Here is a 14,276-nt window from a genome sequence, read left to right as displayed (position 1 = left end):
TTGCCGGCCCGGCCGCGGCGCTGCCGCTTTAACGCGCTGGGCCCGCGGGGGCGGGGAAGGGCCGCGGCGTTGCCGGGCGACGGCGGTGGCGGCATTGCCGCGGGGAGCGCCGGGCTCCGCTGGCCCCGCTCGGCTCCGCTGGCCCCGCTCGGCTCCGATCGCTGCGCGCCGCTCCCGGCCCGGCCAGGAGCGCTAAACCCGCCCTTCCGCCAGTGCGCCCCGGCGCTCGCTGTTAGAAAAAGCTCCACACGGGACAGATGGGGAACGTGGTTTTAAGCAGCTTTGCCGAGCGCTGAGAGGAGCAGCCGGCGTGAGGTGGGCGGCGGGGTAAGGCACGAGGGGACGGTAGGAACACGGCTGGGGGCTCCGGCCGCCGCTGCCCTCGCTGGCTGTGCCCCTCGGCGTGCCCGGGAATAGCGCGGTGGGATGGCAGCTCCCAGGGAGCGCTGCCAGGCTGAGGTAAGCGCCGGGGGGCTGTAGGTGTGAGGTCCATCCAASTCGCCCGAACCCTCGGGAGAGACTTTGGGAGGCCCAAGTTGCGTGCCCCGTTTTGCTGGCGTGTGCCGTGTTCCTTCGTGTGACACACAGAGCCAGGTGACGCGACAGATCCGGGATAAACTCCGCTCGGCCAGGAGCCTGCGCGCCCTCGAGTCGGCCTAATCCCATGGCCTTGCTCSGAGAGATGTGGCGGCCCTAGCCGGCCTGGGTGTGCAGGTGGGCCTGCTGCTGGCTGGGATTTGGATGAATTCAAACCCTCAAAATTGCTAGCCGGGCATCATCTCTGTTGGTGCATAAGAGCAGGTTCCTCCTACGGACTGTGTCTGTTTCCTGTAGTTTGCAGATCCCGGCTGTGGCCCACGTGTGTTTCACTGGACAGAAGATGTAGATGTCCCTTGCGACCGAGTCCTTGCATGGGCGTTTTGAGGATGAAACGCTACATAAACTCTTAAAGCACAGCACCTGAGGACATTGCTACCGACATGGACATCATTATTTATTTACGTTTGCTTTAATCGGGAGGAGCTTTTTTGTAAACATGAATTGCCGGGCTCTTTCCTTGAGATGTCGTTTCTTGTTTCATGCTATTGAAACATTAATCTTAACTTATTATGACTCCTTTGTGTTGGTCAGCTCTCAGGGACACTTCCCTAGGCTTGAAAATGTGGGAGCTTTCAAGAATGTGTCAATCGTGCCAACTCAAGCCACTTGTGGGCTGCCAGACCGAAGTACTTTTTGTCATAGCTCAGTAGCTGTTCAAAGTATTATATCCTGCACTCAGAGGTTTTGCATTCAGGAATGTCCATATAGATCGTCACCTTCGTCCTACAGACTGCTTCTTTCAGAAGGCCTTGGTACCTGTGTCACAGAGGACAAAAGGGACTTGCATCCGGGGTCCTCCAGCAATGCTTCCAGTTTTATTTTTCATAATCACAAGGATTGCTTCTCTACTCCCCGTTCTCTAAGGCTTGGAGCTTCATTTACATTAACTGTATGGTTGAAACCTGAGCAAGAAGGTGTAATGTAAGTAGTATTGAAGGTGTTTACTTTCCTGGTGCTCTTAAAAAAATTGATCGTTGTAGTCACAGTCATTATTAGCAAGCTGTTTAAACTTTTAAAAGGTTYGGTGAGAAACTGTGACGTTTCTAAGGCTGTATTTAGGTTGGGGTCTTCCCAGATGTCAGGACAAGTGGCTTCAGTTTCAGTGGCRTTGACTCAGATGATAGTCCAATTGCTTTCACTGTTTGGAATTATTCATACATAATGTCCATGTCTATTCTCAAAAAGAGAAATTCGTGTTTCTAATTCACATTCCTTCTAAAAGCTGCTAGAAAAAGTTGTCTGAGTGTAGTGCCACTGCTGCTTTCATGATGGGGAAAAAAAATTTCTTTGATATTAGGACTTCCCCAACATAAGTTTATCTTAAAATCAAACAAGGAGACCCACCAAAATGTATATTTTGGAACCAGAGAAGAGAGATCATAGTGTTCMTGGGAAATCTGGGGAATGTTGCCCTACTGGCATGCTTTGTTGATGYTTTAACAAACGATCCTACTATTGGAACTCTAATGAAGTTTCACCTAGGTGCTCACAAAATAGAGGTGGCTAAGCATGCTTCCGCACCTGTTTGCCTACATGTTACATTTTCAGGAAATGGTGCTGTTAGAAGTGACCTTTCMGCTTGACTGGGCCTTACTATAATGAAAAAGCTGCTTTTTTGAAAAATGCATCCCAGATCCTGCAAAAGAAGTTCCTGTCATCTATCACAGAATGCAGAGCCTCCTACTCTTTCTTGCTTTGTTGTGCAAGAGACAACATCTCTTTAAAATAAAGCACACAAAGAGTGTACTTTGTTCCTTCAGACTGTATGTCACAAATTACTTTGTACTTATGTATTTAAYTTCTTAGAACGAAGCTAATGATTTGCTTTGTTGAGCCATTCTTGATAAAATAGTAACTTGTCTAAGGGTATCAAAATCATCAGAAACAATAGAAATATCTGAAATTGCATTGTAAAATTATGGAACGTTTTAGGCAGTGGTAATTACCTTAGAAAACTTGACCTAACTCTAGAATTTGTGGTTATGGAGGGGAAATAAATGAGATCTGCAGAGCAAAAGGGACTGTTGTTTGAGTTGTAGTTAAATCATTTCAGCTGGGGCTATGTGTAAAGGCATCTCTGGAGCTTTGGCCTATGGTTTTTTTATAGACAGTGTTTTCTMTATCATGGTTGAATCTTGAATGTCAGAGAGTCCGTTTCTGGTGTTGTCCTGTGCTGTGAGTTCATGTCCACACAYGTGGCACATCAGAATCTCCTTCAGCAGAGCACATGCCTAACTTGAAGCAGAAGCATCCTGCTAATTTCCCAGCAAGCTGTTGCAGCGATGTGTTGAGTGAGATCTGCGAAACTCTTTTGTCAATGGGATAGGCTTTGATGCATGGAGCCTAAAACAATGAAATGTTATGTCCTTAGTTTCAAATGATTAAGTGCTGTGAAGAAACCAGACTCTACTGATGACTGATAAGCCATGGACTAGTGTAAAAGATTAGCTTCCAATTGCTACTGTGTTAATAACTACACAATGTACATATTCCTGTTCAGCGGGTTTTATAGATCACTTTAAAATTTAAATGTTTTTATTCAATTTTTGTTATAGATCACTTCATTCTTATGCCTTGTGAGGTTTGCTGCTACTTGAAGTGTAGAAAATACAATGGTAAAAGCCCAGTGGTGAAAATGGAGGATGGACAGCAGTTATTCCAGTGGTTAGGATGATATACCACTGTCTAGGTGCTTTTGTTTCACTGTTCCCAGAAAGAACTGTGTTAATCTTTCTTTTTTTTTTTTTTTTTTTAATAAAAGGAATACTGAGCTCCAGTTCTGGTGGAACAGTTGTTGCACATTGAATAGCCATTGAAGTTTGATTCAGAAGGCATCTTACAAAAGACAAATATTTTACCAGCAAACTAAGATGCTTTCCCTTTTATTATATTGGTTTAGTGAGTCCTTCAGGTTGGCAGATGGAGTTTGACTTACTGGATGTCCTACATTTTGCAGTCCCTGACTGGGAATTGTCCATGTTACATGTCATTTGTGAGACCTTTTAAACCCCATTATCACAGCAGAGGAGCATCACAGAACTGGGATGCATTCTAACAAAGTCTTTGTGTTCCCACCAAAGCATTAGGAAGATCAGCCAGAACGAGCTACTCATTTTACCATTCTACCACAGTAGAATGATTGAAAGTTTAACAAGGTATTTTTTTTTTTTGCTGGCAAAGTGCTCTTACATCAAGTACAGCAAACCCCTGTGTTTTGGACATGCCATACTAATGTGTTTTTGTGCTGAATTTTATATGGTCTGCCTGTGAGAGTGTGCTTAGGAAAGAAGCTAGGAGTGTTGTTGCAGAGTATCCCATTACATCCTGTGACATTCTGTTAGGCATGTACCCATGTAAGAGAATAGCAGGATTTTTGTTAGCAGTTACTGTGTTAGCTGAAATGAGAGAGAGTGATGTGAGGATCCAGACCTGAAGGCCCTTTAAAAATTGTGGATAAGCAGAGACACCAAGAACTTTCCTCATTAGTTTCATATTCCAGGTCTTCTTATGTGAATCCATGAGAGAATACACTTTGATACAAAGAGAAAAAAGTGAGGTCATGTTACAGATTTATTTGAAACCCTGATGTTCTTCTAGCCATGTACAGTAGAGATATTTGTTGGCATGCTTCTAAGTCACTGCATATTGGAAATATTGGAAGAAAAGTGAGAGAAGAGTGAGAAAGCATTGACATTTGTACTCCAGTCTTTAAATGTACTTTCCCTTTAGGCAGTAAGTGAGCAGAGTTCTTGCCCCTGAATTTCATTCTTGCCTCATGCATCATCTCTTGCAGCACGTACTCATCAGTTCATTGCCTTTAGTAAGCCTGTGTGTAGCCTGTATGTAGGCATTAGCCCAACATATAGGAAACTGTATATGATGATAACCCTTCACAATGAATAGGATAAGAGTATGAGTAGAAGGTTAGCATATGTGAGTAACCATTACAGGCAGCTTGTATCAATGTAGTGTGAACTGGGACAGCTGGAAGTCAGATGACCAGAAGATACTGGTGGGGGCAAGAAGTGAACTGAGATGTTTTACATGCAAAAGGAGCAGCAGGAATGGCCTGATTGTGAAGTGGGTAACACATAGATTTTTTTAACTTTTTTAATCTAGGGGACTAAAATCATGTGATGTTACTTAAGATCCATTCAGAAGTTTTACATTAGGAATTAGACTGAAAGGGGTATTCGCCTTAAGGTACCATGTGTCTGATTTTGAACCAGTACAGACGTTCCCATTTGCTCCAGTTAATGTGTGGGGAACACCACTGCAGCCATATTAGAGTCTCTAGAATATTTTTCTCTTTGAAAGCTGACTGAGTGGATCTGTGTTATTTGCTTTCTTTTGCCTCCAACCCCTCCACTAAGATATATGTAGTCAGGAATTGGCTCTGTGGGACTGCAGGTTACCAGAACTTGAAAACTTCACAAAGAACAGTGGCTTTCCTCTGTAACCATGGCTGGAATGGAAAATCAAGCTTAGTGTCAGAAGTAATGCTTCTTCCTATTTCACCTGTGTTAGAACCAGTTTGGATTTTTTCTTTTTTCTTTTTCCTTCCTTTTTTTTTCTCTTTTCCCTCTTGATTTTTCTCTTTTACTATTAAGTCACAATTCACATTTGTTCTTTCCAGTTTTCAAAGTGATGTACATCAAGGTCACTTCCCTTCTTAAAGTCGTGACACCTTTGGGGATAAAAACAATGTGGGGATGTTTGTTTTAGATAACTAAAATAAACAAAAACCTGGATTATCCAATTATTGTTTATCCAGGAACTGGGTAAATCCAGTTCCTAAATATTTTGCTACTTAGCTGAGCCTTCCTTCATGTTTATTATCTAACAAAACTAGCATGTTTACATGCAAACAAAATATTGAAAAGACTAGTGGACAATTTATTAAGAAATGTGGTTTTAGTAAGGTTGGGAAAATAGAAGTCTTCATTTTGCAAGGTGTTTTATTGACAACATTCCAGCAGGCTAAAATAGTAAGAGTTAGGAGGAAATAAGTTTTCTCTTGGATTTAAAGGTGAATTAGTGAATAATGTCAGTATCAAAGAAGAGCCTTTATTGGTATTTTTCTTTTATAAATGCAGAGTAAGTGAAGACACTTATCAGTAGATAGGGCTTTTTCCCCCCACTGAAATATGTGTAAGTAAATACTAATCTCATACGAATTTTATATGCTTCGCTCTTGTGACTTAGTGCACTAATTTAGTCTGGTGTAACTGTTAAAATATTTGACTTTTTATGGGTCAATACATTGAGAACTGTATTTCTGAAGCACCTCGAATGGGAAGGATAGAAGCACATAATTTTTTCTTGTATTGATGATTACTTTAATAAAATACATAGTTGTTTCACAAGCATAGGGAACCTGTGCTTTTTCAGGATCCTTGGCGTCATGCTGATTGGATTGGCAACAACATTTCAGCAGCTAGAAATGCAAAATGGGTTGCTGTGGACGGTGTTCTCTGTACCTTATGTGTCATTGTTGCATTTAGTACTGATGTGAATTCTTTGTGGGGAAAAAGAATAGTAAGTGTCTGGATATCCTTCTTGCCTTGCTCTAGTTTCTTAGGTTAAAGGAAGACTGTGTAAAGGTGCAAAGTGGAGATTGTAGGGTAAGCTATTGTTAGGGCTGCCTTAACTTAACAGATTGGGTGGAAAGATGGAAGACTTATTACCAAAGCATGTCATTTGTACTGCTTTTTGTGGTATTACATGTATATTACATTTGTCTAGTTAGACTAAGGAAAATTGAAGTGCCTCCATAGGATGTACTAAGTTGCACAGTTGTGTATGAAAAGCGTGGCAGAGATTTGCACGGTCAGTGTGGCGTCTGTCATGGAACCTTCAAGAAAGGAGGCAAAGTGGACCTCTTTTCCACTCCCAAATGAACTGGGATTTGCAAACACTCAATAAAAAAAGCAAAGCACAAAAACCAACCAACCAACCAAAACCCCACCAAAACAACCTAAAAACCTCACAGATCAAGACAGAAAATACCTTTGCTAAACTTCTTTTACGCTTAGTACACCCTGTGACTTTCACTGTCACTGAGCATCTCCTCAAGAGCTGTATTTTTAATGTTTATTTTAATGCATTCTGGTTAGCATCACTTTACAGGATAGCACCTTGGCAAGAATGTGTATATGTGAGTGCCTCTGACCTTATGTTGTTTTTCTTGGTTATTTCCAAAGGTGTGTGATAGAAAAAGCTATTGATGGGCAGACTGTGTTCAAACTCACAATCTCTGAGAAAGAGACCATGTTTTATTATCGCACAGTAAATGGTTTGCAGCCACCAATAAAAGTAATGACACTGGGGAGAATTCTTGTGAAGAAATGGATTCATCTTAGTGTGCAGGTGAGTAAAATAAAAACCATTTAATATTTGTTGGAATRCAACATTTGTGTGAGAACGGTGTAGCTACATAAATATGAAAGAATAAATTGGGGGATGCAAATGATAACTCTTGAGTCTTGTAGGTAAAGATCTTAATTTGGGACCTCATTTTGAGCCAATTGCAAATTTAGCACTGGAAAGAAATGCTGTGCCCGTTCTTCTGAATAAGCAGACTGTACAAAACTGAAAATTCTCACCTTTAAAACATGAGTGCAGTGAAGAAAAGCTTGTACTTATATCTTAGATACTTATATATGAATTACCAGTTGGTCTTGTGTGTCATATTATTTCCTATAGAAGAGACTGCCATTCTCATCCATGCATGCTGATGTACTTGCCTTACAGAGGAGTGTCCCATTTAATTTAGAAAAACTTCTTACAGTGCACATAAGTAAATGTGTGAGTTTGTGCAGGATCAGTCTAATAAAGCTAGTAAATTACAGAGCTATTACCTCTTATTTAAAAATATGGTTCAGAATTGTTATAGCCCAATCCTTGTGTTCTAAAAGTCTTCTGTTGACATGACTTTTTAATAAATGTACAAATATCCACTGAGGATAAAGCAAAATTGAGTTTGTTAAAATTTAAACTGTATGTACAAAAATCAGTAAACAAACATGGAAGAAATTAAAATTCAGTTATTTGCATGTCTTGTAATTCCCAACAGACACCCTAGTAAATTCTGTTTGTAAGCCAAGTTTCACTAATAATTATAAAACACAATTATCAGGTATTGAAATGTTTATCTTCTCCTTCCTTCATTTCCTTTATCCGTTCTATTAAATTTCATTTGGTCTGCAACACAATCAAGAATAGTTTTGCTGCTTTCTTGAAACTTGCTAAAAGGTATTGACTGTGATTTGGATTTTTAGTGCTGATCTTGTCACTTGCAAGAAGTATCTAAGCCCACGTCTTGATTTTTTGCAGTTTTCTTTTTTTCCAGGATAACAGCACAGTAGTGTGAATAAGATTTTGGCTGTTGGATTAAAAGAGTGACCTTAAGGTAGAACTAATGAACTTTACACTTCAAGCACTCCAAGGGTGCTATATTACTGCTSTTGCTGTCAGCCACATTTTGTACCTCAGAAACTGCTAAAGCCTGGCATCAGCAAGTGAAAGTGAAAGGGCTGGTTAAATACACACACAGATCTTGAGCTGCATTACAAGGAAACGTGAAGCATCCTGTGGAATTTGGTCCTTTGTCCTCTGTGGAAAGTTTAATTCATAGCAGGGATAAAGAAATAGCTTACAGACCCTTAAAAGGAGCTGCAGGCTTGATACCTTTTCTATATTTCTGAGCTTAGGGTAGAACTCTCCTGTGCTTGTTGCCATTGTGGTATTCAGCTTGCTATTAGAGATTATAGTGGCTGCAGTGTGATCTGTTTAGCCTTAGCCTGGCTATGAAACTTTGGGTTTTTGTTTGTTTTTTAGCAGGTGTCCAAAACCACTTTTTCTATAAATGGAGAAAAAAARAGAAAAATTAGAATATGACCAAGACATACTTTTGCATATTTTTGTAACTTGCATCTGGAAGTGTCTGTATCATACACATAGACACTAGGCAACAGATGCCATGACAGAGGAGTGTGAAGTATTGGTTACAGATGTAAAACTGAATTTAGAGAGAGAAGAAATATGGTGGGGTGGCAGATATGTTTGGAATTCAGGTGTAAGAGCATATGCCTATTCAGGAATGATAGAAATGAAAGCTAAGTGGTGGAATAGCATCAAATAGTAATTAAATGATAAGAGGGTAGGAAAGAAGAGAGGATACCACAGACTGAAAATATTTCTTTGTAATAAAATAATTCTAGGGGAAGAGAAGGCTAGTAAATTAATTCTACTGAAGTAATATAGGAATTTAAATCCTTGGGTTTGTATTTAGATGTGTAATTTGTTAGAGGAAACTACTACTAAGAACTGTGTTATTGTGAAGACTTATTTTCCAGTTCGTAGCTGGGAAATTTAAGTTCTACTAACAAGAGCAGGGCCCAAGCATTCCTGTGTGTTCTGCATGAAGGGTTTCTTCATTGAGCAGTTGCTGAAGCAGAAAGTCTGGGTATACCAGCTTTGTTAGGTGATGAGGGCATTATGAGAGATGTAGTACTCAAGAATAATGTTGAGCATTCATAACTAGAATCAGATGAAATAGAAGAGTGAGCAGTTCTTTGGTTTTCTAAACACTTTTGGGTTTCGAAGAGAACAAACAAATGGAACTATTTTAATAAAACAAGGTAAACTTTGGAGTCCAGAGGCTGAATGGAAAAAAAGCCTGGAGATTTTGAAAAATTAATGTAATCGAATTTAGTGAAATTTCTGCCCTTAAAGGAGAAGTTATGGAYATGTCCTGCCCAGGCTTATCTGTGTGAATAAGCACCTCTGCAGTTAGAGAGGGCAAAGTGTGTGAGCATTGGGGAATAAGGAAGCATATTCACAGAGAACAGCAATAAAACTATAAAGTGATTGATCTGAATTAGACTGTCAAATGGTAAAAAGTTCTTACAATTTTTTTTTTTTTTTTTTTGTGTAAGGCAAGACCCGAATACGGCCAAGGTATGTTTGAGATTAAGGATGATTTGAGTAAGGTGCCCACAATAAATAAATACTTTGTTTCTGTTTTCAAGAGTCACAGAGCAAAACCAACTGGGGTAACAGAAATTAACGTATGGAAACCAAAGTGGTCATAAAGAGTAGAAACATCAATTCTCAAGCTTATTGTGTACATGCTACTACAATGAGATGGTCTTTGTCCAAAAATTCTGGAAGAACTGGCACATAAAATCCTGTGACAAGAGGTATTCTGTGCGAAGTTGCCAGTCAGAAATGGAGCTATAATGCTTCTGTTTAGGAAGGGTGTAATTTTGATGCCAGCCAGTAGCCAAGCACCTGCCCCCCCTCACCCCTGCCAGTGGAACAGGGGAGACAACAGAAATAGCAAAAGTGAGAAAAACTCATGAAGGAAAGGGGTCTGGGAGGGAAGCAAATGATGTAAGGGCAATCACCCACCACCCCCACAGGAAGACTGCTAACACAGACCATTTCTTAGCATCAGGCCCTATCCCCTCAAATTCCTTCTTCTACCCCAGATTTTATTGSTGAGCCTGAGGCTATACAGTAAGGAATATCCCTTTGTCCCAGCTGTCTTCCTTCCCAGTTTCTTGGCCCCGCCCTAGCTCACTGCTGAGGTGGGGTGAGGAGTTCAACTGGGAGAAGAGAAAGGCTTGACACTTGGCAAACTCTTTTCAGCAGTAACTAAAATATTATCAATGCTGTTTTAGCAACAAATTTGAAACACAGCACCATACAGAGTGTTGTGAAAAAATTTTCCTCCACCCCAGCCAAAGCGTTTACCAAGAGGGAGGAAAAAGGATCTTGGCAATGCAGACCTATTTGTCTTGATGCAGTGGCATATGAGGATTTAGAAAAGATCTTTGAAGAAACAGATAAAGATGTGGAGCTAAATGAAAAAGGGGATAAAATGCAGCATGGATTTACTATAGATAGCTCATCACTGTCTAACCTCTTAGCTTTTTTTTTGATGAGAAAGCTGATTTTCAGGCAAAGTAAACGTGTCAGATTTCCTCTATCTGGAGTTCACTTTAGCATTGATGTGACAACCTATGAGAAGTTGTAGGGTCAAAGGGAATGCTCATGGGAAGGGTTGGCAATAGATACTGCTYAAAGGAACTTGTTTATAATCCTGGGGAGGGGGGAGGCAAAAATCCAATTGAATTGCCTGAGAATCAGTCTTTAGACCAGCCTGGTGTTATATTTTTGTTAATGATCTTGGCAGAAATATTAAGAGTGTACTAATAATACTAGCTGGTAAATGACRTAGTCAGAAAGAGGAACAGTAAGATGTCATACAGGAAGAATGGCATGGCCAATAGGGCSATGGCATGAAGTATAAGTGGTATTACAAAATGCAAAGTAGCGAACATGAAATTCCTCAGAAAWTTTTTTGCAATTCTAGTTGATTTCAGTTGATGAGGATCAAGTCACTCAGGTTTCTGAAAGTTTTATGGCCTGTGTGTTTGATCTTGATATAATGATATTTTTCACTGTGTACTTTTAGGTATATATTAGCAGGAATTCTGAARGTACACACTGGAGTAAAAAGATACATAGCCTTAAAAGAATCAGTTATGCACTGAAGTGAAACAGTTATGCACTGAAGAAGACAAATTGGCATCTTCAAATCTTAACTTTTAAAGAAATAAAAAACCTGAGCATARCAATGAATATTTTAGGCCAATTATGTACCATATTATCTTTGCAAAGTGAAACCAATATCAGATTTATGCCACTTAGTAATAGCAGCACCATTGTGTATTTTCTTTTTCAGTTTCACTGTTAAGAGTCTTTCACATTCCCTTTGATACTTCAGAATTTATTTAACCAATTAAGAGGAGTGGAATGTAAACATGAATTTGCAGATACAGACAAGGCTGCTGAAACAGGAGTTTCTTTGAGAACATGTCAGATTGATGTTTTTGTTTCATATTTAGTGTCTGCAATTATAAAAATAGTCTTTTTACTAGCCTTTATTTTGCCTGATCATATCTATGTAACTCTGCCATGTTTTGGCAGACTATAGCACATTAAAAGCTTTGGAAAGTAAGTTTAAAATCTAAATGCAGAGAGGTTACCGTGACTGAATTACTCTCCTGGGAGGAAAATGCTCTTAGAGTGCCTATTGAAWTCAGCATTATCATTTCAATACACGTCAAATATGAGTAATTTCCTAGTTTAGGCAAAATTTCTTTATAAATCTTTAAATCTTCCAGTTCTTTCAAGAAAAGGTTAAAGTACTTATGATTTAATGAGACTGCTTTACATCATAACTGTTTGACTATCAAGAGAAAACTTGTCCTTTCCAATTTGTGAAATCCTTTTATTTTCTGCACAAGTTTTTTGAATACTTTACAATTTATTTTATAAGCAAAAACCCTAAGACTTAAAAGCAAGGAGGCAAACATTTATTCTATACACTCTCTGTGTATGTATTACTAAATACAGGGTGTTTTAAACTGTGTGGTCCCTAAGTTTAGTAAGGACATGAGAAAGCAAGGAAGCATTTTAATTTAACAAACCACTTTGATCTCCTCTTTGAAATAATCACTTACCATCTATTAAGAGTAGTTTGTCAGGTCCAAGAAGGCTTGGAGAGTGGAGAGTTTGCATTAATGCTACATTTAGGAGCTTCTTGTCTATTAATTGAAATTAAGTGTTGAAAATATTTAGGAGGATGCAGTCTATCCATATGACTGGTGCTCTGCTCCCACCAGTCAGTGGAAATAAAACAAGTGTTACAGTCTGTCATGTATTTGAGTGTCTGTTTAGGGAACTGGTCACAGACACAATGAATGTAGTGCTGCTTCATCATCTATTCTGCGGTTGTTGCAGKCCATTCATATTAGTAAAATCTTTGTTTTTCCCCTGCATCCAGGGGTTCTTGCCTCTTCTTGTCCTGTTCCATGGGTATTAGGATGCTGACTGTACATCTGAAGGCTCTGTTGTTGTAAATTAACCTTCTTGAGAAAATGGGATATTTCCCAGATGATTCTTTCTACTTACAGTGTGTCTTCAACTACTTCTTTCTTGCCTGAATATGAGTTTGAATATATTTGCAGATTTAAATTTGCAGTCTAACAGCTGCCTTGGAACACAAGACAAGGAACTTCACCTGGGCTAAGATTTTAATTTCAGAGAATGCCAGAAATACAGGTTTTGTCAGTGCCATCTTGATTCCAATTCTGGAAATTGTAAATGTTTTTTTGCAATTGCAAATCCCACTGAAATCTGCCCAGACTATTACATGTGGGAGGAATGGAATTCGTATGGCCAGTGCTTAGAGGAGGTCATGTTGAATGTTTTTCAGAAGCTGTGCCTGATTTGTCTGGAGAGTTTCAAGATTTGAAAARCATCAATTTTCAATTTACTTTGCAAGCAGTTTCCTTCCTTATACAAAGACAATTCGCAGCCAATTAAATTGTATTTTTAATAATGAAAACAATATGTTAAGAATGATTTGCCTTCTACCCCCCCACCCGCCCCAGACTCAAAACTTTAAATATCCTTCAGTTCTTAAGGTTGTATTTTTGGAGTCTGGTTGTGCCTCTGCTTTTTAAATTTTGTTTTTATTTCTTAGACAAAATTGATTAAAGTAGAGCTAAATAATGGCCTGTGCTACTCTAGAAAGGGGAGGTGGGGTTATTTTTTAATTAGGAAATAGCTTTGAGTCTTCCTAAGCATACCATAACTTCTTTTTTTTTTATGATAAATAATAGCTAGGAATCAAATTTTAGTGAGCAGGGTAATATGCAACACATCTGTTTCTGATGTGCAGGTAAAGTATATAAAATACCGTTTCTTAAGTATATAGTTTTAAAAATACTTGGTTTTTAGTATTGTGGTGGCATATTAAAATAGCTTTCCTACTTCTTAGAGAACAGCTTTCAAGACATTCTTCATGTGTTCAGTGTTAAGAATAATAATAAAACTTGCATAACTGGAGTTACAAGAACTGAAAGATTTGTGTTGTTTAACAACAACCTGTGAATTAAGCTGGTTATTAGAATCAGCAATTTTCAGACTGCTAGAAATATGGAGTCCTTCTGGAAAATACATAACCAAAAAAATAATATTTAAACTAGATAGCTCTGGCTTCTCAGCTAATCTCTCAAATATATGTTTATGCATTTGAGTGGGTTCCCAGATACGTGTGGCTTGGTATAACTTGGTTACAGTTCTGTAGCTGAGTTCTTTCTCACTTGTGCTTTTCTGTGCTCTTGAGCTGTGTGGGGAGAAACTTTGGGAATTTGGAAGGGTCTCTTTGTACTTGCTGTAGCTGTTAGTATGCAGCACTAAGATGAGACTCACTGGGTGCATCTACACCGTCACGTTTGTGTGCAGGAAGAGTTCTTGTTGATACAGGTTTGCCTTTTGTCTATTTTGAGTCTTGTTTTACTGAAGAGTCCTACTGATATGCTTCAATTTGATCCCTTTTTGGGCAGACCAAGCTTGAAACTGTAGAGTGGAGTTGTTTTGTGGGCAGAAGGTCCTTCAGCAGGTAATTCTTGGCATGCGCAGTTGTGAGCAGATAACTGGCAACTGATTCCAATGTCTTTGCTGGTAAAGTTGGATTACAAATATTGAACAATTGTTCTTTCCTCTTTATGCTGTGCCTGTTGCTAAGTAAATGTTTTCACAAGATACTTGAAACTTTTTTTGATGAGTCTAAAAACTTCATAACTACAGCCAAATAG

General features: G+C 39.2%; 1 protein-coding gene across 2 annotated transcripts in view; it reads left to right on the top strand.

The window, feature by feature from the left end:
• Nucleotides 1-1,012: 1,012 nt before the first annotated feature.
• Nucleotides 1,013-14,276, top strand: part of USH2A (usherin) — a 367,630-nt gene continuing 354,366 nt past the window's right edge. Inside the window, exons 1-2 of one of the 2 annotated variants that reach the window (XM_057365137.1) lie at nucleotides 1,013-1,521; nucleotides 6,804-6,969. In XM_057365137.1, coding sequence (XP_057221120.1) covers nucleotides 1,037-1,521; nucleotides 6,804-6,969 — 651 coding nt within the window. In that variant the 5' untranslated portion in view covers nucleotides 1,013-1,036. The remainder of the gene's footprint in view (nucleotides 1,522-6,803; nucleotides 6,970-14,276) is intronic. The other variant, XM_057365136.1, reaches the window with a different exon arrangement.

The sequence above is a fragment of the Malurus melanocephalus genome, unplaced genomic scaffold (assembly GCF_030028575.1).
Source record: "Malurus melanocephalus ecotype Western Australia unplaced genomic scaffold, MMel_1.1 scaffold_48, whole genome shotgun sequence".
NCBI classification, from domain to species: Eukaryota; Metazoa; Chordata; class Aves; order Passeriformes; family Maluridae; genus Malurus; species Malurus melanocephalus.
The sequence above is the reverse complement of the archived record's forward strand: the minus strand, read 5'-3'. Positions and strand labels throughout refer to the sequence as shown.